Source organism: Dryobates pubescens, chromosome 28 (assembly GCF_014839835.1).
Source record: "Dryobates pubescens isolate bDryPub1 chromosome 28, bDryPub1.pri, whole genome shotgun sequence".
NCBI lineage: Eukaryota > Metazoa > Chordata > Aves > Piciformes > Picidae > Dryobates > Dryobates pubescens.
Window position 1 is genome coordinate 13,973,736 of NC_071639.1, and position 24,414 is coordinate 13,998,149.

At 54.1% G+C, this 24,414-nt stretch overlaps 1 protein-coding gene across 5 annotated transcripts in view; it reads left to right on the top strand.

Annotated features, from left to right (window-relative positions):
• USP45 (ubiquitin specific peptidase 45) overlaps positions 1–24,414 on the top strand; it is a 36,763-nt gene continuing 12,349 nt past the window's right edge. For 3 of the 5 annotated variants that reach the window (XM_054174119.1, XM_054174122.1, XM_054174123.1), the window contains exons 1-9: positions 1–17; positions 5,969–6,078; positions 7,157–7,326; positions 7,893–7,996; positions 8,943–9,043; positions 17,088–17,233; positions 18,246–18,341; positions 19,144–19,274; positions 23,961–24,048. In XM_054174119.1, the coding sequence (XP_054030094.1) occupies positions 5,979–6,078; positions 7,157–7,326; positions 7,893–7,996; positions 8,943–9,043; positions 17,088–17,233; positions 18,246–18,341; positions 19,144–19,274; positions 23,961–24,048 (936 nt within the window). In that variant the 5' untranslated portion in view covers positions 1–17; positions 5,969–5,978. Of the gene's footprint in view, positions 18–337; positions 436–737; positions 847–5,968; positions 6,079–7,156; positions 7,327–7,892; positions 7,997–8,942; positions 9,044–17,087; positions 17,234–18,245; positions 18,342–19,143; positions 19,275–23,960; positions 24,049–24,414 lie in introns of those variants that run through there. The other 2 variants (XM_054174121.1, XM_054174120.1) reach the window with 2 other exon arrangements.

The window sequence follows — 24,414 nt, forward strand, 5'->3', positions numbered from 1 at the left end:
ATGTTCTCCATCCCAAGGTGAGATTTGCTGCACCCCTTCTCCTTTTTTTCTCTACATCTTATCACTAGATAATCTTCTATCAAAACTGTGAGCTCTCAGCCCTTAATTCAGATTTGCCTTCTGACAAAATAAAGCCCCTTTGGCTGTCTAGCCACATGCTGACTTCAATAATCTCAACCAGAGTTTTTAGTAGCTCCTTGCTCGTGTGCTGGACACTTGGCTCTGCCTGAACCTCAGGTGGGTTATGCACCTTGGACTCCTGATTTCACTCCAGGCCCCGCCACGGTGGGCACCTTGACAATCTAGGCATAGCCCAGGCCCTTCTGCAGGTCCCCAGGCTGGCACACGCAGGGCTGTTCCTCTGCTCCTCCACGCACAAATCCAGCGCAGGATCTGCAGGTATTTCAGCACGACCCTGCCAGATTCACATGCCAGGTACCCCCAGCACGCCTCCCTCCTTTTGCATTCCCTCCCTCCCTTTGCTTTCCGTTTCCAAGGTGCCCCGCAGCCAGCCCTGCCGCTGGTCGCCTCTCAGCGGGTCCCGGTACGCTCCCACCCCACCGGCAGCGGAGGGCAGCGCCGCTTCCCCACCCCGCTTCCCATCCGGGACACGCATTTAGCCCTCGAACCGACGCTACCCATCCTCGCCCGCACCTCCTCTGCCGCCGGGCCGGGGCCCGCGGGGAGCTGTCCGGGCTGAGGCCGGGGCTGGGGCGGAGAGCGACGCGGCGAGGCCGGGGGCGGGCCGCGCCGGGCGGAGCGGAGCCGAGCGGTGCAGCGCGGCCCTGGCTGCGGCCCAGCTTCCTCTGCCGCTTCCTGCCGCCGCCGCCTGCCTGCCGCCGCGCCGTGAGTGCGGGACCCCGGGCCGGGGAGGGGGGACCGCGCCGGCACAGCGCAGGGGGCTGGCGGCACCGCGGCAGCGCTTCCGCTGCGGGACCGGGGGGAGCCCGGAGGGCCGGGCCGGGCCGGGCCGCCTGGCCCTGGCGGCCGCCGGGCCTGCGGGGCCTACGGAGCCGTGTCCCGGGGGCCGCCGCGCAGGTGCGGCCAGGCGGGATGCGAGGAGGGGGCGCGACGCTGGGGCCGGGCCGGGGGCGGCCGTGGCGGGCACTGCTCCGCCGTGGCCTTGGCCGGTGCAGCGCTGCCCGGTGCTGCTCCCGCTGCGGTTCCAGCTGGTGGCCAAGAGGGCTGGCCCGGGCTCGTTACGGGTAGCCGGCGACAGGCTGCTGGTGCTGACAGTTCGCTGTCGGTCTAAAATAGGTTAACCCTGCCGTGACATGAACGCAGCAGCAGCGTCCCCGTGTCCTGCAGGAAGTTTCTCGGTCCGTTAAATCAGGCAGAGTCGGTAGCATCGCCTTTGGTCGGGTTTGAGCATAAGCTCAGCTCACTTCGCATTAGGCAAGTCGGCAAGCGAGCTGCAGCTCCGAAACGGGCTTGTGGCTCTGTGTCGTGAGGCTGGCGTGCTTCACCCTGCCCTGCTCTGACAGCCTGGCATATGCTGGCCTGGTGATGCCACTGCCGGCCTGCTGCCACGGCTGCGGGAGTGCGTGAAGGCAGGCGGTGGGCTCCCCACACCAGGGCTCCCGGCAGGCAGCATGCCTGTGGTTGCTGCACCAGCCAGCCGCCACATGGAGCTTGGGCTTCAGACCCCTACCTGCCTGGTGTGGGGGTGACAGTCCTCTTGGTGGTATTTTAGACCCATAGCTGCAAGCCTGCACCTTGTATTTGAGCTGATGTTTTAGTTCTCTGGTTGCTGGGGTTTTGTTAGAACTTGCTGTGGTCTTCTGCTCTTGATGGCCTTTGGGACTGCAGTCTGCTCGTTGCTGCTCACACAACATAGGATCATAGAATCATGGAGTTGTTTGAGTTGGAAAAGCCCTCTAAGATCATCAAGTCCAACCATCAACACCATGGGCACTAAGCCATGCCCCCAAGTGCCATGGCCACACACTTCTTGAACACCTCCCAGGATGGTGACTCCACCACCTCCCTGGGAAGACTGTTCCTGTGCCTGACCACTCCTGCAGCAAAAAACTGTCCTGATCTCCAAGCTAAACCTCCCCTGGTGCAATTTCAGGCATGTTAAACGCAGATAGAGAAGAAGGAAGACATGAAGAGTGTGGAAGCAGGTGGCATAATTCCACCTGTGGCAGTGTGTTCTCGTTGCCCATCACTTCTAGCTGCAAGTGTTCTCTTAGTCCATGAAATGAGCACGTAAGGCAGAGTGGTGTTTAAATCCACTCTCATCTCCTAGCTTTACGTGGAAGCACAGCAGTGACATGAGCAAGTGCCAGACTGATAGCAGAGCTGCCTTTGTGGAGCTGCTCCCCAGTTTACTACAGCTGTAAATATTTAGTCAGATTTCTTCATGAAATATTGAAGAATTAATGCTCTGTAGTTTGGTTTCTGTGAGCTTCCCAGCAGTGCAGCTCGTGTCTCACGGGTCCTGCTGTCAGCAGCATCAGCCATAGATCCAAGGACAAGTTGTTCCACTTTAGAGGAGTCATTGAAACAAACTGGGGCATGGAGGGAGAAAATGGGATGAAGCTTTTTGCTCTCAGCAGCAGGCCTTGACTTTCAAAGAGCTCAGACTGCTTTTCCTTAGCCCTTCATGGTTTTATCTGTTTTATCCCCAGTAATTAGCTAACTCCCAGAGCAGGTGGGAGCCTGGGTACAGCCATCGTCTGCCTTCATCTGCTCAGACTCAGCCCTTTGGGCAGGGCTGCAGCCTGCGTCTCAGCTTAACTTGAGCTTCAGCCTTTCCACCCACTGTGCTGCACCCACAGCTCCTTTCTTCTTGCCTTTGGACTTCACAGTTCATCCTTTGCTCATATTGTTCTTCATGTTCTCTTGTGATGTCTCAGACCACTTTTCCCATCGTTCTTGTCTGTGTGGCAGTCCTGCCAAGGTGACTGAGTCCACAGGTTTGTTCTTCAGCTGTTTCAGCTGTTACACCCTCGGATTTTCCATGGAGATGGCACTGGTAGGGCAACATTCATACCCCCTGAGTGCAGAGCCTGTCAGCTCTGACACTTGACTGCCCTTTCCCAGAGAAAGTTCTCACTTGTGGTCCCCCATCACTCGTTAATAGTCACAGGATCATGGAATTGTGGTGTTGGAAAGGACCCCTGGGCTCGTGGAGTCCGACCCTTGGCCCTGAGGGGGCTTGTGCGGGGCGCAGACGTGGACACTGACAGACCATGCTCAGCGTGGGCAGCTGGAGAAAAAGGACCAGTAACAGTGAGAAGTGCTCTGGAATTTTTCCTGTGGCTTGGGAAGTTGTCTCTCGTGGTCTGAAGGCTCCATCTCACCCCGTGTGCAAGAAGTCCACCAGCGTCTCACCCTTCCAGGACTGTAAGATACTGTCAGGACTGGCGTTGGAGCTCCAGTGACGGCGCAGGATGTGTGATGTGCCCTTGGGCTAGGAAGTCTTGGAGATGACACTTGCAGAATTTCAGATGACATTTTCCAGGGGAAGAAGTGTTGCTGCCACTACCAGTCAGCAGTTCTGGTCCTTTTACTGCTCTAGCAGGCAGCGGGGGCTTGTTTGCTGTGAAGGTTTTGGTGGCTGTCAGAGCGCGGAGCCTCCTGGCCCGCTGATGGGTGCCGCTGCCCGGTCACTAGCTGTGATGGATGTGGTTCCTGCTCTGATGGGGTGACATCTGATCTGGCAGCCAGCAGGCCAAAATGCCACAGGTAATGCTGGGAACAGATGTCCAAAATAGATCAACTTGCAGCTTACATCTAAATGTGCAGCAATTCAGCAGAGGATCTGGTGTTGCAGACCCACACAAGGCACTTTCTGTACTCTGAGTGCCTTGTGGGAGCTCAGAAAGACCCTTCACAGGTGTCCTGGGGAGCATCTGTGTCTAGAGAAGGGCCAGAAGAATCATCAAAGGACTGGCAGCCCTGCCATGTAAGGAAAGCCTGAGAGAGCTGAGTTTGCTCAGCCTTGAGGAGAGAAGGCTTAGGGGAGACCTCATCACTATGGACCAGGACATCAAGGGTGGCTATCAGGAGGATGGAGACTCCCTCTGTACCAGGAGTCCCATGGCAAGGACAAGAGGGGATGGGGACAAGTTACTGCTGGGGAGATTCCCATTGGGCTCCAGAAGGAAATGTTTCCCCATGAGCACAGCTGGACACTGGAATCATCTCCCAGGGGAAGCAGTGGAGTCTCCTGCATTGGGCAGTTTGAAGCCTCAGCTTGCCAGGGAGCTGGGCCAGCTCATTTCAACTCCACTATCACCTGGAAAGGTTGGAGCAGATGGCCCTTGGGGTCCCCTCCAGCCTGGCATTCTGGGATCTTGGCCTTTGGACTTAATCTGCACATCTGTGCTGTTCCTCAGCCCCTTGCTTAGGTGCTAGGCAGCTGTTGACAGCTGGACAGTTCCATGAGAGTGCTGCTTTTTCCTTGACTGCAGTGTGTGCTGTGCCTTTTCAGGCTGATGCAGGGTTGTTGGTTTTTCATCAACAACTGTAGTGGGTGGAAAGGAGAGGCTCCGCTTTCCCTCCCCCACTGAGAAAGAAACCACGGCTAGGCCAGTCGGGGAAAGCAGGCTATATTTACAAGCATATATAGGAAGCAGATGATAGGTAACACCACAAATGCAGGGATTTTGCAATGTATACAGGAATACACAGCAAATAAACACGATCAGAAACCAGACCCCCAACAGAGGGGGCTTCCCCTGTGCCCCCTTCACCCCCCCTACCTCCCTTCTCCCCCAAAGAGGTAGAAAAAGAGACAAAGGGTGGTTAGCAGGGCAGGACAAAAGGAGTTAGTATCTCTTATCTGTTAGTTGGCCAGAAGCCCAGAAGCAGTGCAGCCATAAGGGAGAGCGGATAAGGGAAAACTGAAGGAAAGTCCCAGCTCCCCTGGGTCTAAGACTTTACCTCCCACAACCCTACCAATGAAATTCGTTTAGAATACCAAAATGTTTTATAAACATTTAGCCAGTGTGCCCCTTCCTTAAAGGCACAGCCTCAAACGGTCACAACAACATAAAATGCTATCATTTTAACTTAGAAGTTGGGCTGCCAGTGGTGAGAGAGCTGGGCCTGAGGCTGCCTCACAGCCACACTCTGCTGCTTGTGTCGTAGATGTGTGCCAAGCAGCTCGCTGCTCCTGCCCTTTCATCCCACTTAGAGGCCTTTCAGAATCAGACCCAACCCCCAGCTGGCCAGGTCCTCGATGGGCTGTGGCTCTTCCAAGAGCTCACAGGTCAGTGACCATTGTCTGTGTGTGTGCTCATGGCAGCTGATGTGCCTAATGGGCTGAGCTCTCTTTTGGTTTGCCTGCTCTGCCTGCAGCAGGGCTGCGCAGCCTCTGGGTTGCTCGGTGGGCTCCCAGCGCTGCGGTGTGAGCGCCGGCTTCTGCCAGGCTTCATTTCTACTGCCTTCTTGGTTATGTAGGGCTAGGTATGCCACTGTCCAGTCCTTGTGGGTCCAGCTGGCAGTGTCTGTTCCACAGGTGGTGAGGACACTAAGTGGGATCAGTGGTGGGTTGTGTGTGCCCTGATCCACATCAAATTCCCCGGCCTGTGGGCCACGGGACGTCGCAGGTGGTGAAGACCTGCTTGTGTTTCGGCTGCTCAGACCCATGGGTGTCCTTCCACAAAGCTACCCAAGCTCTCCAAATGCACTGATGTGAACATGACTTTCATTTGGGTGAAATCTGTGGTTTGGCCAGACTTACATAATCTGTCCAAGGAGATAAAACTTGTTCTGCTGGAGTGAACTGGGAGATGGTTTGTGTCAGCGCTGAGTAATCTAAACACAGCTCTGTTCCTTCAGGGAGGACATTTCTGCTGGCTTTGCTGCTGACTCTTTACAGAATGTAGGGGACAATGATGAGGTTTCTATGGGCAGCTGTGTTGGCCTTGCTGTTTGGTGGATGCTCTGGTAAGCAGCAGTGTCACAAGTGGTGATGTGTTCAGGCACTAAACCAACCTCTGCTTCCCTTTCCCAGCGAGTAACAGATGCGGGTGAAAGATCCATCGAGAGCCACCCCTGAGAAACCAAAGAGAAGCAAAAGGCCCAACAGGCCACAGGATGAGGACTCCTCAGATGATATTTCAGGTACATCCATCAGAGGGTGTCTGGCCCTGGGGTTGGGGGCTGGTAGCCTCCATGTTGGCTGATGAAGCCCACAAATGCTCAGTACTGTGGGAGGTTTCTCTTGTTGGCACTGATGACAGAGCTGTCCCCGGCCAAGGGCTCCTGACATGACTGCTTCCTGCACTGTGTCACTGCCCTGAAGGGCTGCACACTTGGTTATCTTCAACAGCAGCCTCTTCTGAGCAGGGGAATGGCACTTTCCTGTGTAGGGAAGGTCAAGCACATGTGGCAGGAGGCTCCTTGGCTGAGCAGGGAGCTTCCAGCTGAGCTCAGGGCAGAGAGGGTGGAGGCGAGTTTGTTTGGAACACTGGGCTGCCTGTGAGGAGAGGTATTCTGTTCTCACCCTGAGGATCATCAGACACAAACCTGATTTTCTGGTGAGTTGGTAAGACCTCTGTCCTTGAAGGTAGTCAGTAGTCATCTGGACAAGGCCACAGCAGCTAGTTCTGAACCGGTAGGTGGCCCTGCTTTGAATGAGGGCTTGGACAAGGTGGCCTCCAGAGGTTCCTTCAGCCTTGGATTATTCTGTGATACTGTAGTGGAATTTGTGCCACAGAAGAGTGGTGATTGATCAATATTCATGTTCAGGATGGGCAGCTGCAGGGATGTGTGGGCATGAGAGATCCTTGGGGGTGAAATCCTTCCTTATGGATGGAAAAGGAGGCCAACTGCCTGCGTTGCTGCATGCAAAAATAGCTTCATTTAGCATTTATTGTTGACAAGGTCCCTGAAAGCCCAGGGAAATCATTCTGTACAGAAGCAGCCCTCGTGCTTCTGTACCAAGCAGTTGATCTGCTTTTAAGAGGTAGCACTTCTTGGCTTTGAAAAGGATTTTCATTATAGAAAGACTGAAACACATCCTTCATAAAATTCAGTCTGTGGGGAGCAGCTGGCTGAGTTTTCCTCTTTCCACTCTCTGCTGGGGTTTTGTTGTTTTTCCCCTGCTGCTGAATTGGTTGGAGGCTGTGGGTTTCCAGCAGTGCTCCCTTTCAGAGCTGTGCTTTTTCATGGCTGAAAGGCAGTCTGCTCTCCTCTCCAGGCTTAACCTGCCAGCATGTCAGCCAGGCAGTGGATGTGCACCATGTGAAGAGGGCAGTGGCTCAGAGTGTGTGGTCAATATGTGCAGAGTGTCTGAAGGAGAGGAGGATGAGCGACGGAGAGCCCCTGGCGCCGGCCGACGTCTGGCTCTGTCTCAAATGTGGCTCTCAGGTAAGGCTTGAACATCTCTGCTGTGGAGGAGGGCTGGGAGCCCTGGGGCTGTTCAGTCTGGAGAAGAGAAGGCTGAGAGGGGATCTGATCAATGTCTGTCAGTATCAGAGGAGGGTGTCAAGGGGAAGGGGCCAGGGTCTTTCTGCTGGTGCCTAGTAATTGGACAAGAGCAACAGGTACAAGCTGAAACCCAGAAGGTTCCACCTCAACATGAGGAGAAACTTCTGTGGTGTGAGGGTACTGGAACCCTGGAGCAGGCTGTCCAGAAAGGTTGTGGAGTCTCCTGTGGAGACTTTCAAAACCCACCTGGATGTGTTGCTGTGTGACCTGCCCTGGGTGACCCTGCTGGGGCAGTGGGGTTGGACTCGCTGATCTCCAGGGGTCCCTTCCAACCTCTAGCATTCTGTGGGTCTGTGACTCCCTGGCAATGTACAGATGTGCATCAGCCCTGATTTCCTAAAGGCTATGTCTGATGTGGATCCTTGTCTGTTTGGCATCATTCCTCACTAACAGTCCAGCCTTCTCCTGCTTTTTGTCCTTTACTGTGTTGGTGTTTGTGTCTCCAGGGCTGCAGTAAGAGCTCCGAGGGCCAGCATTCTCTGAAGCACTTCCAAACAGCACGCACAGAGCCCCACTGCATCGTTATCAACCTCAGCACCTGGATCATCTGGTGAGGGGGGGAGTCCAGGGGCGTGGGGGTCTCCATATGTAACTTAAAGCAGGGTCTTCTCCTGATAAAGAGGGATTCTGGCAGAAAAAATGAACACTTTCTCTACAGGAAAGGCAGCTTTCTGGAGAGCAAGTTAGTTTTGTCCTTAGGACTTACCTACAGTGCTGTGTCCAGCTCTGGGGGCCCCAAACACAAGAGGGTCATGGATCTGCTGGAGTGAGGCCAGAGAAGGGCCACCAAGATGATCAGAGGGCTGGAGAGCAAAGAGAGGCTGAAAGAATTGGGTTTGTTCAGCCTAGGGAAGAGAAGGCTCCAGGCAGACCTTGGGGCTGCATTTCAATATCTGAAAGGGACTACAGGAGGGCTGGGGAGGGACTGTTCAGAAGGGGCTGGGGTGATAGGATGAGAGACAATGGTTTGAAACTGGGGCAGGGCAGGTTTAGGTTGGACATCAGGAGGAAGTGCTGCACCATGAGGGTGGTGAGACACTGGAACTGATTGCCTGGGGATGGGATGTCTCCAAGGCCAAACTTGCTGTGGCCCTGAGCAGCCTGCTCTAGTTGGAGGTGTCCCTGCTGAGTGCAGAGGGTTGGCCAAGATACCTTTGAGGGTCTCTTCCAAGGCAAAGCAATCTGTGACTCAGTACCAAGACAGAAGTTTGAGCCTGTGTGCTGTAGAGAGCTGGCTGGTCACAGTTCGTGCTTTTTGCTTCTCCAAGATCCTTTGCAGGCCTGTAAGCTGAGATTATCTAACTCCTAACTGTCATGGGGAATAGGGACTGCCCTACAGAAGTGCAGTTAAGAGATGAAAGAATCCAATTTGATTCCTCTTTTTAGCATAAAAGATCAAACCCTAGAGCTTAAGTAATGTGTGTGAGGTTGCCTGAGAAGTTTGTTAGAGCAGGGAGGTGCAGCCTGAGTTCCAGTGAATTTCTTCTTTTGTTTAGGTGTTATGAATGTGATGAAGAGCTCTCAACACACTGCAACAAGAAGGTTTTGGCTCAGATAGTTGATTTTCTGCAGAAACATGGCTCCAGGGCTGAACCAAGTAAGTTTACACAGGTGATTTGTTGGGGTTGGAAGCTCTCTCTCATTCACTCTCTCTGAAAAGGAACATTTCAGATCTTGAGTCATTAAACATCTGTTTGAAATGCACATGGTCTGTGCTGTGAGGGCAGTGCAGTTTGCAGCTGCACAATTCCTGCAGTGTAAGTACATTTAGGATAAAGTCTGGGGCACTGGAGGACAGACTGACAGATTGGGTTGGGTTTGTTGGGGTTGGTTTGTCTGTTTTTAAGAGAAGTTGTTACCTTCAACCAGATGCCACAGCCATGAGTGCAGCAGAAAGCTTTGGAGTTTGTTTCCCACAGTTAGTGATATGTGAGTGAGTTTGCTGGGGCTCTGCAGTTGGGTGCAGTGCTTTCTGGTAACTTAGGCAGCTGGGGTTTCTTTGATGGAATGTTCCTTTCTGTTAACAGAAAGTAGTAGGCAATTCTTTAGGATAAGCTGAAATTCTTTAGAGGAGGCTCCAGGGAGACCTTGGAGCAGCCTTCTAGGACCTGAAGGGGCTGCAAGAAGGCTGCAGAGGGACTGTTCCCAAAGGCCTGCAGGGACAGGACCAGGGACAATGGTTTGAAATGAGAGCAGAGCAGGTTGAGATTGGATGTGAGGAGCAAGTTCTGCACCAGGAGGCTGCTGGGACACTGCAGCAGGTTGCCCAGGGAGGTGGTTGAGGCCCCATGCCTGGAGATACTCAAGGTGAGGCTGGACGAGGCTATGAGCAAGCTGCTCTAGGGGAGGATGCCCCTGCTGAGTGCAGGGGATTGGGCTGGATGATTCTGTGGCTGTGTTCTCACGGTAGGAGCCTGCTGTACCTTCTCACCATCTGTGGTAGCAGACAGCTGTGCTTGCCTTTCCTTTTGATGCTCTCTTCAAACCCAGGTCTATTTCATGCAAATATTTACCTGGTGTCACTGGAACTGCAAACAAGTGGACCTAGGAGCGGACCTTTTGAAGGGGCAAGGAAAAGAGATCAAGAGCAGCTTGGCTGGCAGGCTTTGCTTTGGGCCAGGCTGCTGGCTGGAAGAGGCTGAGAAGCAGCTGTGTGTTGATAAAGGAGTTGCAGGGTTTTCCCAGGAAGGGCTGGCATCCTTGCTGCACTGTGATAAAAGGAACAGCAAGGCCTTCCCTGCCCTCTGCCCAGTGTCTGAGCTGGTGCACTTGGTGCTTGCCCTAAAGAAATGTAACTGAACTAAGGGCTTTTGTGCCTTTCACAGAACCACCAAGGCTGGAAGAGACCTCAAAGATCAGGTCCAACCCACCACCTTTCCTTTCCTTTAGGCTGCCTTTAGGAGTACAACTGGAGGCAAAGTGTGATTCATGCTGTGGTCCTGGACATGAAGGGGTAGCAGTGAAAAAACAGCAGCAGTTGCAATGAATCCTGCTGCTGATCAGTCATCTGCTGGCTCTTTGGGGGTGTAGGAATTGACCTCCTGTTACAGTGCTACTCTCAGTGCCAGCCTTTCAGTGCTTAGCTCTTGAACATTGTTTTGTGTATTCAGCCGTTAAAAGCCATCAACTGAATGCATGAAAAACAACTCAGGAGAAACAAATAGTGTGAAACTGGCAGCAATTCAGATTTCTCACTTCAAAATCAGTCCTTTCTTTCACCAGAGCCCTTTTTTTCATCAGTCTAAGCTTGCTTTCAGCAATCAAAACTTTATCGAAGTTTTTTTGGTCAATCTAAGTTTTATTCCATCAATCTAAGCTATTTTCATTCATCAATAAGCCATTTTTGGTCATCAAACCTTTTTTTTTTCATCAACCCTTTTGCTCTTCATCAATCAACCCTTTCTCCCCAGTGCTTTTCTCTCCCAGCCCAGGTGAAGGCCTTGCTGTCCCCTCAGGCTGTGGCGCTGTGAGCACAGTCCATGCCCTGGCCGGATTGGTGTGGCCGGAGTGGGGCACTGCTAACACTAACTAGCCCAGGGTAGGAATTTCTGCAGGAAGGCAGGATGAGGAAGGCTGTGAGTGGCAGATGAGGGCTGCTAGGGTTTGTGGTGCTGTTCTCCAAGGTGCAGGAGGCATTTCAAGCTGAAGTGCTCAGCTGCACCCTGCCAGGGAGGCTTCTGTGGCTTTCCCGACGGATGCCCCTCGGAAAGCAAACAAAAGGCAACCGCTTGTCATTTGGTGCTAATGTGGTGGAATAGCGTGGCAGCAGGACCCCTGCTTTCCAGCTCAGCCTCTGCCACAGAGTCAGCCTCACTTCAGCTGTAAAAATGTGCAAATTACATTACTGCTACATGACTGACTTCTGTAATTACATTAAGCGATTGAGATAAATCCCAGGGCTGGGTTCCCAGAAGAACGCTTGCAGCTGGGTGAGTCTCACAGCTGATCCTGGGGCTTCCTGGACCCAGCAATGCCTGCTTGGCTTTTTTGGTGGTGCTGCTGTTTTGGTTTGCCTTTTCTCCTCTTTTGCAGAGCAGTCTGTGTGGTTAAGGGGTCATGTTGGGCACAAGATGGAAGAATAAAGCCAGACTGCTTTCTGGGGTGTACCACCCAGAAAGGTGTTTTGTGCCAAAGGTTAGCAGGCCAGGATGATTTCCACAGCCAGGCAGGTGCAGCATTGTCTGTGGGGCTCACTTGTGAGCTTCACATGGGCAGAATGCACGTGTAGTACACAGAAACCATGCTGAGACATTGCAGGCTGCCTGTCTGCTCATTTGCTGCAGAAAAGAAAGGGCTTTGCAGCCTGAGCTGTGAATATTAGCTGCCTTTTCCCCTCACAAAAGCCAAATTAGAGACAGAAGCTTGCAGGCTGAATTTGTTTGTTTTATAGAGCAGTCAATGAGATTGGTTTGTGTGGCAGCAGAATGGGGAGGAAGAATACTCACTCTTCAGTTTTGGAGTGAGGTTTATGGCTGGGAAGGTCAAGCAGAGGCATGAGGTTTTGCTGCTGAGTTCAGCTGCCCAGATTGGTCTCTGTTTGAGTGTTTGTGTTTGAGTGGATGTGAGGGATGTAAACCAAAGGCTAAAAAGAGATAATTCTGCTATGGGATTGGAGAGAAGTGATGTGAAATGTTTAAAAATAGCCAATTGGGGTACAGAATTGGATATAAGGGATGTGAAACAAAGACTAAAACATGGATCCTTTTGATCCATGACTGCAATGGAGGTATCTGTCATGGATAGAAGTCTTGCCCCTGCAGGCCTTTGCAGACAGCCCCTCTGCAGGCTTCTTGTAGCCCCTTCAGCTTCTGCAAGGCTGTTCTAAGGTCTGCCTGGAGCCTTCTCCTCTCCAGGCTGAACACCTCCAGCTCCCTCAGCCTGTGCTTGTAGCAGAGGTGCTCCAGCCCTCTGGATCACTGCCATCAACTTTTGTAGCCATTCCATCATTTTTATCCAGGGGTTTTTATCAGGTTTTTTTATCCATGTTTTTTCCCCTCCTGCCCATGTTCTTAATTCCTTGTGAGGAGCAGCAGAAGCCACCTGAGCATTGAGCACCCAGACTGGGGCCTGAGGAGCTTGCCCTTTCTCACTGTGCAGGCATGTTTCAGTTGACAGCATCCCAGCAGAAGCAGGGAAGTGCAATGGCAGTTTGTGATCTTTGGTTTGGTGGGACTGGAAAAACCCCTGCAAGAGGAATTGGCTTTTGTGAAGCCTCAGCTAGTGAGCAGTGCAGAAGAGAAGCAGGCTGCTGTGCTGAGGGCTGGATTCTCACTGTGGTGCAGTGCAGGGGGAAATTCATTGCTTTTAAATGAAAAAGGAGTGGCAGGCAATTTAGCAGCATGAGGAGAACTTGGTGAGAGAAAGGCAGCCCATTAACCTTGCTTGGACTGTGAGGCCCTTCAGCTGCAGTGCCAGAGCTGTGCTCAATAGGCAAGGCCTGACCTCAGTGCAGGAGCAGAGACCTGGAACCCTTCTCTTTAATTTAGAAACCAAACCCAGTTGCACTGAAAGGCTGAGCAAGAGTGCTCACTGCCCTGGCTGGCATCTACCCTTCTGCTTGCACACCATCTGCACCCTCAGCAGCAATACTGGAGGGCTGCAGGTCCCTGAACTACTGCAGAGACAAAGTGAGAAGGACCTGTGGGGAGTTTGCTGAGCCCCCTCTGCAAGTGAATGTGGGTTTGTGCACCTGCCCCAGTGACTGCCTCTGATTCATGGGCTGAACTATGGCCTTAGGAGTCTCAGGCACGTAGCCCTGAGCTGGGGCTGTGCAGCTGGGGGAGACAGCTGTATTCTCTGCCTCCTGATTGCTGGAGAGGCAAGGCTAGAGGTGAGCAGAAGTAGGGAGGAAGAAGAAATCCAGAAAAGAATGGCAAGGAAAGGATGCACTGCAGGCAAGAGCTGTGGCAGGGGAGCAGTCTCTGGCTGCTCTCTTTCCTGTGCCTCTGGGTGGGAAGGGGTTTGGTGGCATGGAGGAGAGCAGGGTGGTGGTGGGAAGCTTTGATGAGCATGAAGGCTGTGCCTGTGCACAAAGGCAGCAGTTTGAGAGCTGCAGGCACGATGTGATAGGGACCAGAGGCAGGCACTGACCTGGTGCCTAGGAGCAGGTGAGTTGGACAGCTCCAGCGGCTCTTGGCAGAGTGCTCTGCTCAGGCGTCTCTGCAGCCACATGCACTCAGGCCTGGGAGAAGGAGGCTGTGGTGAGAGTCCCTGTGTGACTGGGTAGGAAAGGGAGCCCTGATGGCAGACCTGCAGAAGGGGTCTGGAGGAGAGGTGAGCCCCAAACCGGTCACGTTGGGACACGCTCTCCAGAGTGCCTGGGGAGGGTCCCCGTGTCCAACCTCTGCAAGATGTAGAAACCAGTCTCTCAAGGTAATGATTGTTGTGCTTCTCACCCACCTTGTGCTCAGGAGTGCTGACAGGGTCCTTTGTAACATCTTGCTGCGTGTGGGGCTTAGAGCACTTCCCCCCTGCTTCCCCAGGGGCTGGAGGCCCTCGTGGGCAGCAGCAGCTGACAGCCATTTTGATCCAGTCCTGCTGCTGCCATTTTGCTGGCATCCTTCTGATCTTGTTGTGTTCCTGCTGCCTTCAAAGTCACTTTTCCTCTCCAGAAGCACAGCTGTTCAGACCTTACAGGGATGCAAGGTTGACTTGGTAAGAGTGCAGGGAACAGTTGAGTGCAAATTCACTTCAACAAATTCCACATTAGCCTTTTGGTTAATGAGATGCTCCCAGCCTTGGGGTGATCTTGCAGAAGGAGCCTGCAGCCCCAGTCTGCAGGAGGCTCAGCTATCACACTCATTACCAGCATCTTCCATTAAGACTGACCAACTCTTCACATGTCAGCTAAGCATTCAGCTTCAGGCCTGTCTGTCAGTTATCACTGAGCTGGGGACACTGAGCAGATTTAAATGGAAGACTGCTGTCCCTCCTCTGGCTCTGCATATGCTCTTGAAATAGCTGGCTGGGACAAGTGAGGCAGCAGGGGAGGCTTGGCAGGGCAAAGCAGCACTTCTCTGGCCAGGCTTTCCTCACAGGTACAAAACCCACCCCCAGCAACATGCCCTGGTAAAAGATGCAGAGGCACAAATCAGCACCTGGTTGCAAGGGGGATCCTAACCTGCAGCAGCACCACGCAGGCCTCTCCCTGCTTTGCTTTCCCTCATCCCCACACTAGGTACCCAGCTTTGAGGCCATCAGGGAGCTGGCCCTCACTCAGTGTGCTGTGTAATTGTGTCCACCCTGCTCCTGCAGCAGAGCTGGGTGCCTCGGCTGTGTTTTCCCTGCTCTGGAGGTGAGGCTGCGCGAATGGACCGGCAGTACTTGTGCGGAGCTGCCGTTCCCCGGCAGGGAGCGGCTCTCGGCAGCTTGCCCTGCAGGCAGGGTCTGCCGCCGCAGCGCTGCCCATATTTGGTGGCTGTGCAAGGAGAGCCAGGTGGTGCTGCAGAGCCTAGCACAGTGAAGCGTGGGCAGATCCGGGCTTGACATTTGTCATCCTGCACTGCTGAAGGGAAGAGAAAAATCTGCTTTTCCATATGCTTCTGCTTTGCTTTTTGCCTGCAGTTTTGTCCAGATGGCCTTGTGAACATTGTTTACTCTGAGATGCTGTCCCAGATGTTTGGGAATGCCGATGGAGAAATGCAACAACTGTGCTACACTCAGACACAAATTATTTACACAGCTTGGCCTTCCCCCTCCTGCCCCCTCCCCTGCTTTCAACCATCTCTGCTCCCCAGCACTACTCTGGGTGGCACTTGGGAAGACATCAATGATAGGAGCTCCTCTCCTGCTCACCACGAGCACAGGCAGGCCTTGGAACCATCTCCCCAGGGAAGCAGAGGAGTCCCCCACAGATTCACTTGCAGCAATGTCATGTTAGCCTTCTGGTGAATAAGAGGCTTGGAGCCTTGGGCAGTTTGAAGCCTCAGCTTGCCAGGGAGCTGGGCCAGCTCACTTCACCTCCACTATCACCTAGAAAGGGTGGAGCAGATGATCCTGGGGGTCCCCTGCAGCCTGGCATTGTGGGGTTCTATGTGGCTTGCTTTCCTGAGGGGAACGAGTCTCCTCTAATGTTAAACTTCTGCACCTCTGGGCTGCAGACACTTGGAGCTCCTATTCTGCTGCTCCAGTTCTCTGGGAGCTGTGCTGGCTGGGCCAGGGCTCCAAGGCTGTAAGCATGTCAGTGGGAAGGTGCTGCTGCAGGCAGCCCTTGACTGTGGGGCTGAGCAGCTTTGCTGCATTCACTTTGCTTTCCCAAGGAGGATTTGGTCTCCTGCTTTGCCCTTGCACTGCCTTCATTTTCCACCCCAGCGGAAAGCAGAGGGCTCTGAACAGCTCTGAAGCTGTGTGAGCAGGATAGCCAGGAACACTGAGAGTGCCTTTTGAACAGCAGAGCCTCTCTGGCTGGCTTTTGACAAAGTGAGCTACGAGCTGGGGAGGTAAGTGTGCCTGGGTGGCACTGCAGGGTGTGTCAGGGGCTCGCTGCCTGGTGCAGGAGGGGATGGGTTTATTCTCTTTGGCCCAGGAGTGCAGAGAGAGGAACCTTTGGCATGAGCATTTCATTAATGTAAACAGGGCTGTTAGTTACTGCTCAGGAACACTTTAATGAGACTGCAATGTGAAACTCATTAGGACAAATCCATGGATTCAGATGTCAAGACCGAGATTGCAGCATCCCAGTTCCTGGCATCTATTAAGTCCATAACTCGTTAGCATTGACGTGCATTGTTAATCAATACTTAAGAGACTGCAGATGTCACTAATGCTCATAGTTAGTCCTGCAGCCATGACAATATCAAACTTGCTAGTAGAATTGGAGCCTAAATATGCTGATCTCAAGTCTTCCCATTCCCTCTAGGCTACAAGTTAATGACTGCCTAACTTTGCTGCCCCTCATCTGTTTGAACGCTAAGGCAAGGAGGGGACTGAGGGGAGGCCGTGCTGGGAGCACATTCCAGGGCAGTTGTACCAGATCCTTGTTACCTGAAATTCAAACATTTAGCAGTGTGTGTGTTTGGCTCATGGGAGCAGTTCCACAGGCTTTGAACACCCACACATCCACAGCCTCCCTGGGCAGCCTGTGCCAGAGTCTCAGCACCCTGCTACTGAAGAACTTCTTCCTCAGCTCCAGTCTAACCCTGCTCTGCCTCAGCTCCAAACCATTCCCCCTTGTCCTGTCTCTAGACCCCCTCAGGAGAAGCCTCTCTGCAGCCTTCCTGCAGGATCCCTTCAGGTCCTGGAGGCAGCTCTGAGGTCCCCCTGGAGCCTTCTCCTCTGCAGGCTGCACAGCCCCAGCTCCCTCAGCCTGTGCTCACAGCAGAGCTGCTCCAGCCCTGGGAGCATCTTTGTGGCCTCCTCTGGACTCTCTCCAGCAGCTCTGTGTCCTCCTTCTGCTGGGGACACCATTAATGTTCTGGCTTAATTATTGAGAACTGCTATGGGTGAATGGGTAATGGGTGAATGGGTGGATGGGTGATGGGTGGGTGGATGGGTGATGGGTGGGTGGGTGGATGGGTGATGGGTGGGTGGGTGGGTAATGGGTGGATGGGTGATGGGTGGATGGGTGATGGGTGGGTGGGTGATGGGTGGGTAATGGGTGGATGGGTGATGGGTGGGTGGGTGATGTTGTGGTTTCATTGCAGGCTCCTCCAAACTCATCCGGCTGCGGGAGGAAAGCAGTGACCCAAGTGAGATTCTGAAAGGAAAAAGCTCTGGCAGTGGGGCCTCAGTTCCTGTGAAGGGAATCAACAATTTAGGGAACACCTGCTTCTTTAATGCTGTCATGCAGGTAAGATGGGAAGCTCTTGCAGCCTGCTCTTCACAGACTGCAAAGTGCAGGCTTCAGCAAGGCTGCTGGCTCCTCCTGGCCCTCACTCTGCTGTCTGCAGGCCTCTCTCGGGCTCCTCGCTATCCAAGCAGTGCTTCCCATCGGTAGCAAGCAGAATTCCTGGCCCAGCAGCATGCTCCACAGCAGTGGGCCAGGTGCTGTGCCAGGTGCTGTGCACACTGCCTGCGTGTGGGGGCCCTGCTCCAGCGTGGGCTTTGATTTGTGCCCAGCACTGGCAGTCGTCAGCGGTGCTCAGCAGCTGGTGGGTGTGAGAAGTGGTACTCTGTGCACACCAGGGGTCTGCAGAGTGCTGTGGGACCATTTGAGCCCTCTACAGTCACAGAGTCCTAGAATGGCCTGGGTTGGAAGGGACCTCAGAGCTCATCTGCTCCAACCTCCTGCCATGGGCTAGGACACCTCTCATCCAGCCTGGCCTTGAACACCCCCAGGCAGGAGGCAGAGGCAGGAGGCAGCCTCCCTTAGCAGCCTGTGCCGGAGTCTCACTACCCTCCTCCTGAAGAATTTCCTCAGCTCCAGTCTACCCCTGCTCTCCCTCAGCTTCAACCCATTCTCCCTTGTCCTGTCTCCAGACACTCTCAGGAAAAGTCTCTCTGCAGCCTTCCTGCAGGATCCCTTCAGGTCCTGGCAGGCAGCTCTAAGGTCCCCCTGGAGCCTTCTCCTCTCCAGGCTGAGCACCCCCAGCTCCCTCAGCCTGTGCTCAGGCAGTGATGTCCTCAGTGTGGCATTAAAATAATAGGAGAAGAGTTTGGCTTCACAGAAACCGATCCTGGCTCTTAGAGAGGTGCTGCTTGCTTTTCCTGCTGGCCTCATTAACCCTTGGCTGTGTGTGACCAGATGAGCCTCGGGGTCCCTTCCATCCTGTGTGACTGAGTGCCTCTGAATCTGTAAGTAAAGCAAGTGTCTAGCTGGGAGCTCAGCTCATGGCTCTTGGGTTTCTTCCTTTCTTTTGAAGAACTTGGCACAGACTCACGTGCTGAACGAGCTGATGTATGAGATGAGGGAGAAAGGAACCAAGTTAAAGATCTGCCACACTTCAGACTCCCAGCTGGTGAGTGTGCAGGGAGGAGCCAAAGCTGGGGAGGTGTGGGCAGGTGCTGGAGGCTGGGGAGTTGCAGACACTCTCCTCTTCTTTTGCCTTTCCCTTGGCTATGATAGCTTTGAACTCACTCAGCCTTGGAGGAGAGGGAGAAGGAACAGCCTCCTCCTTCCACATTTTGTGACACTGAAGTAGCAAACACCACCTGACCTGGCTTAGTTTGGTTTCCCCTTGCCTACCTTCAGCATGGTTGTATGATGCAGGAAATGTTTGGCTCTAGGAGGTGCTGCTGAGATACTGTGAGAGCCAGGCCAGCTAGTGGGAAGCACTCTGGTCATGGATGAACCCTGCAGGGGCTTAGGCAGAGCTGCTGAGAGTGTGGAGGTGCTGCAGGAGTGCATCTTGCTGCTGCTCATCTCCTGCCAGTCCCAGGACTCAGTGGCAGGGACAAATGTGACAGCAGGAGGGGCTGTGTGAGTTGCAGTCTGTGCTGTGGTGGGCCTGAGGGTGTGCAGGAGTCCCTGCTGTCCAGCACTGCTGGTGCCTGGCTGCTGGAGGAGCAGGGAGTGCTGCTGTGGCTGGGGGGGGGAGGGATTTTGGTGTGCAGCTCACAAGTCAGAGAAGCTGTTGGGGTTTCAGCTCTCACATCATCAGCTCTCTCTTCAGCTGATTCAGCTAGGTGGTGACACCAGCACCTTAGGGAAACCAACCCAAACTCTCCAAGGTCCTGAGAGTCACAAATGTCCTGTCTTGAAATAACCCTCATGTGGCATTCACTTGGGAATCTGATGTGCAATTTGCCTTTGCTTTGAAGGATCCTTTGGTGGTCAACCTCTCCGGCCCGGGACCATTGACTTCGGCAATGTTCTTGTTCCTTCACAGCATGAGGGAGGCTGGCAAAGGTCCTCTTTCTCCCAAGGTGCTCTTCAGCCAGCTTTGCCAAAAGTAGGTATTGGCTACTGGGTTCTTCTTCATTTCCAGTGGGAGGTTTCCTGCTGTACCATCTCTGTTGTCCCTCCTGAGGTGCCAGGAGGTCGTTACAGGGCAGTCCAGCAAATGTCTCCTTCATGTTGTAAAGCTGCAGGGACCTCTTCTGCTGCTCTCCAGGGCTGTGCCTGCTCTTCATGAGGTCTGTGGCCCTGTCCATAACCACAGAGACCTGAAGTGATGGGACAAAGGGCAATGGTTTGAAAGGAGAGCAGAGCAGGTTGAGATTGGATGTGAGGAGCAAGTTCTGCACCAGGAGGCTGCTGGAGCACTGCAGCAGGTTGCCCAGGGAGGGAGCTGAGGTCCCGTCCCTGGAGCTACTCGAGGTGATGCTGGACGAGGCTGTGAGCCTCTAGTGGAGGATGCCCCTGCTGAGTGCAGGGGGCTGGACTGGATGAGCCTTGGAGGTGCTCTGGATGACCCTTCCAACCCAAGCCATTCTAGCACTCTGTTTGGAGTGAAAGAAAAGAAGGAGTAAGCTTTGCACTGGGCAAACTCTGCTCTGATGTCTGACCTTGGCAGCAGTTCAGAATTCAGAAGGGTCTAGCAAGGACTTGAAGCAAGCACTGCAGTGCATATGGCTCCAGATTGCAGGGAGCTGACAAGGCCTGAAGGAGCTCCTGCTTCCTGGGGTGGAAAATGTTTACAGTGGTGCTCTGTAGGTGCCTTCAATTATGCTGCAGGCAGCCTGGCTTTGGCAAACACCTGTGGAAGGGCCTGGGAAAAGTTGATGCAGATAGTTCAAAGTTGACTTTGCAAGCAAAAGAAGCTGCAGAGGCAGAGGAACTGGGGGGGAGTGGAGCTGGATCTCACACCTGGAAATGTTAGTGCCTGGGAATTTAGAGTCATAGAATGGTCTGGGTTGGAAGGGACCTCCAAAAGTCATCTGGTCCAACCCCCTCTGCAGCAGGACTTTTGCTGCAGTTGTATACAGTAAGAGAATCACAGAATCATGGAATGGGTTGGCTTGGAAGGGACCTCCAAAGCAGGAAGGAAGGGGAAGGAGGGAAGGGAAGAAAGGAAGGAAAAGAGGGAAGGGAAGGGAAGGGAAGAAGAAGAAATTCAGGAGTGAGGAAGGAAGGAATTCAAAGGCAAGGAGGAAGGAGGTCCCAGGGAACTGGGACACCTCTTTCAGCTGCCAGCTGCCTCTCGAAGAGCCTGGGGAGAGCACAGCCCGGAGCTCGTTGCCCTGTGCCCGGCGGATGCCTGCGGTGCCTTTCTGGCTGCAATAGCACAGAGCAGAGCCCTGCTCCCCGCTGCTCACTCTGTCAAGTGGTGGGGCAGCCAGGCTGGGAGAGGGGAGAGGAGGGAGAGGAGGGGATGAGCCTTTCTCCAGCAACTGTTTAGCGTCTGGTACTAACTCATCCACTGTTAATTGTGTTAGTGCTGCAGCTGTCAGATGCTGTGGGAGGCCAGATTGGCAGCATAGCTACGGGGCCCTTCTGTTGCTTTTCCACTGTGCTGAATATCAGCACTGCAGACTTCTGACTTATCTGGAGACTTCCTGACTGCTGCAGTGCTGCTGTGTTAGGAGGACATCCATTTTAGTGCCTGCATTTGTTATGACTGAATAATTTTGGGGGGGGAAGAAGGCTTAGATTTGTGTGGCAAGTTGATGTTGTGAGGCCAGAAAGTAGCTGCAGAGTGTTCTTCTTTCTTTCTTTCTTCCACTGCTGCATTAAAAGGAGCAAACACTTGCCCCAAATGGTGCTGGTGGTAACCAAGCATCCATAGGGCTTCCCTCCCCAGGCAGCATCCCCCTTCCTTCTCAGGTGCAGAAAGGCAGAGGTGGGACTGGCAGAGGTCCTGGGCAGCTGGGACTGCCAATGAGTTTTGAAGGGAGACCTGAACAGTGCTTGGAGCAGTCCACAGTTGACACCTTCCAAGAGGAAATGCTGAGGCCTCAGCCCAGAAGGCAGCCATGTGCTGGGCTGCATCCAAAGCAGGGAGAGCAGCAGGACAGGGAGTGGGCTGTGGAACCAAAAAGCAGCAGACTTAGAGCCAGGGGTTAACAAGCAGGGGGGTTGGTAACCTTCTGTGGAGCTAAGCTGTGGAACCTGCTGGCACAGAGCACTGCTGGAAGCCTTGGCAGGACTTAAAGGAAGAAAGAAGAATCAGATGCCATAGAGAGAGAACACATTCTTGGTGGGGATGCAAGACCTCATGCACAGAGACCTGCCCTTGGCCACCAGCTGCTGGGAAGAGCTTTCCCCAGACAGCCAGCTCCATCCCTGGGGCACAGAAGCTGTTTCCCCTCTGCTGCTCACTCTCTTGTGGCATGGCAGCCCTGGTGGCCATTCAGAGCTGCTTCCAGCAAGTGCCTTTGCTCAGGTGCATCACAAGGAGGTGATGGTGCCTCATTCTCTCTGCTGGAGGAAGGTGAGCCAGGAGAAGCTGAACAAACCCATCCAGCATGGCCAAAGGAGAGCCGTGTGGTGTGCCCATGCCCTGGAGGCAGCACAGGCACGGCTGGGTGGGTGGCAGGAGGATGGGGTCAGGCTCCTGTCAGTAGTGCCCAGTGGCAGGACAAGGGTAACAGGCACAAACTTGCACAGGAGAAGCTCCATCTAAACATGAGGAGGAACCTCTTTAGTTTAAGGGTGACAGAGCCCTGGAGCAGGCTGCCCAGACTCCACCACCTGCTGCAGTCTCCATTGCTGGAGGCATTCCAAACCCTCCTGGATGTGTTTCTGGTGTGACCTTCTCTAGGTGACCCTGCCTTGGCTCAGTGATCCCCAGAGGTCCCTTCCAGCCCCCAGCACTCTGACAAGAGTGAAGCACCTCCCTGCTCAGGGCTCTGGTTTGCTGCTCCTGCCAGGGCCATTAGCTGTGGCCTTTGCGATGGACACGCTGCGAGAGCACGGCGTCCTGAAGCCTTCTTGAAGCACCTTGGGAGCCATGCTGCTGCTCTGCAGATGAGTCAGGAGAGGTAGCTAAGATGTCACAGTTGTCCTTCCCCACTGCTGGCCATGAGCAGGGGTCCAACCTGCTCTCCATCACCCTGTGACACTGTACAACAGGTTGCCTGGCGCCGGCGCCGGCTCCCATATGGCAGCACAGCTGTGAGCGGTCAGCAGGACCAACCGGCCCCGCGGCCCCACTCCTGCCTGGAGCTTGCTCCAAGCCCTGGTTCAAGGAGAGGAGAGCACACAGCTTTTACTTGTCAGCTTTCTGGCTGTCAGCAGGGATGAACTCCCTTTCATTCCCCTCCCCTGACGCTGGTTGGATGTGTTCCTGTGTGCCCCGTGCTGGGTTCTGTGCTCCTGCTCTGGCAGGGGGTCGGACTGGAAGGTCTCCAGAGGTCCCTTCAACCCCTAACATCCTGGGATCCTGGGATTTATAAGCACAGGAAGGTTGCAGTGAAGGTTTGCCTTTCTTTCTGGCTTCCCCCAGGGCTGCAGCTGTGCAGTAGCAGGGCCCAGGGCTGTAGCTGTGCAGTAGCAGTGTGCAGTGCTGGCAGTGCCAGCAGGTGGTTTTGCATGTGCAGGCCCAGATGGATTCTGCTTAATTTTAGGCACTGACCTTTGATGCCTCCTCACCTTAGCTCCTTCTCCAGTTACATCCCCAAGTGCCTGCAGCCAGTAGCTGAGAGCTGGGATCCTTGTGCTGCTGCCCTGCCTGTAGCCCAGGGCTGCTGTGCCCTAACTTGGCACCTTGACAGCTTGCCCAGCTGTAAGTTCTGCTCTTGCAGGCACATTGCATGTCTGAAGCATTTTCTGATTGCCTCTGATTTCTGCAAGGCAAACCTGAGCAGCTTCAGTCTGTGAGTGGGAAAGGAGCCAAGCTTCAGGAGCCCCAGGGGAGCTGGGTGCCGTTTGGTGCTGCAGATGCAGATCCCCACCCCTGGAAATCCCATTGCAGGTGAACTGCTCTGAGAGAAATGAAAGGATCAGAAGGATAGTTAAAGATCAGAAGAGCAAGGTGCCTGGCAAGACAGGTGTGGTTTGGCCAGGAGGTTGGAGTTTCTGTGGGCAGAGAGATGGGAATAGGAGCTCAGGGCCAGGCTGGGTGGGGCCTTGAGCAGCCTGCTCTAGTGGGAGGTGTCCCTGGCCATGGCAGGGCATTGGAACTGGATGATCTTGAAGGCCCCTTCCAACCCAACCCATGCTGTGCCACTGGGAGGCTGAGGCAGTGTTAGCCCAGTGCAGCTGGCTGCACCATCACTGCTGTGGGTGGCAGTGTGGTCTGAAACAGATGTTCATCCACTCATGGCTTGGGAGGGTCATGCAGATGCTGCTGCTCTGAACAGACCCTGAAAGAATAGCCTTGGCTCTGGAGCCTTTGTCCTGCTGTTTGTCCTGCCTTGGACAGCTCAGCAGCAGAAGAGGGAGGTGGAAGGGAAGGGTGAGATAGCAACAGCAGTCACTGGGGATGCTTGGTGGTGCAGAAGCACTGCTGCAGTCTCAGGAAGGTGCTGCTGGTGTGGATGAGTCTCTCCTGGCAAAGCCATCCCCAGCAGGGGCAAAACATGACCCAGATGCAGCGTGCCCTTGTTGGTGTGATGGCAGCCACACCAGGGCTTCCTAAAGCCACATCAGGGCCAGCAGGGCTTGCTGCCCTGGTATCCAGCAAGAGCCTGATGGGGACTTGGTCTCATGAAGAACCTCCCGATGTAAACTTAATTCCTTACCACTTCTCTCCTAGGGCTCCTCGATTTAAGGGCTTCCAGCAGCAGGACAGCCAGGAGCTTCTGCACTACCTGTTGGATGCCATGAGGATTGAAGAGACCAAGGTGATGTCTCTGTGCCTCTTGACAAACCCTGACGGGAAGCCCACAGCCTGCACAAGGTGGCGGTAGTGCAAAGCCAGCTGAGCCGCTCGCCTCTGCCCTGGGCCCTTGTGTCCCGTCCCCAGCAGCTGAGCTTGGCCTCTCCACGCCTCAAAGCCTGGGCAGCAGCCGCACACGGCAGTGGGCTTTGGATGAAGGGCTTAGCGCTAGGCCTGGAAAGATGACACGCTGTCTGTGTTTGCAGCAATGTGGGCTGAGATGGTTTCACACCGGGGCCTGAAGTGGCAGAACCCTGCTGCTAATTGATTAGTGTCTGCTGCCATTGTCCCCGGCCCCTGCCCATTCAAGGGCTGTGTCTTTCTGTGACCC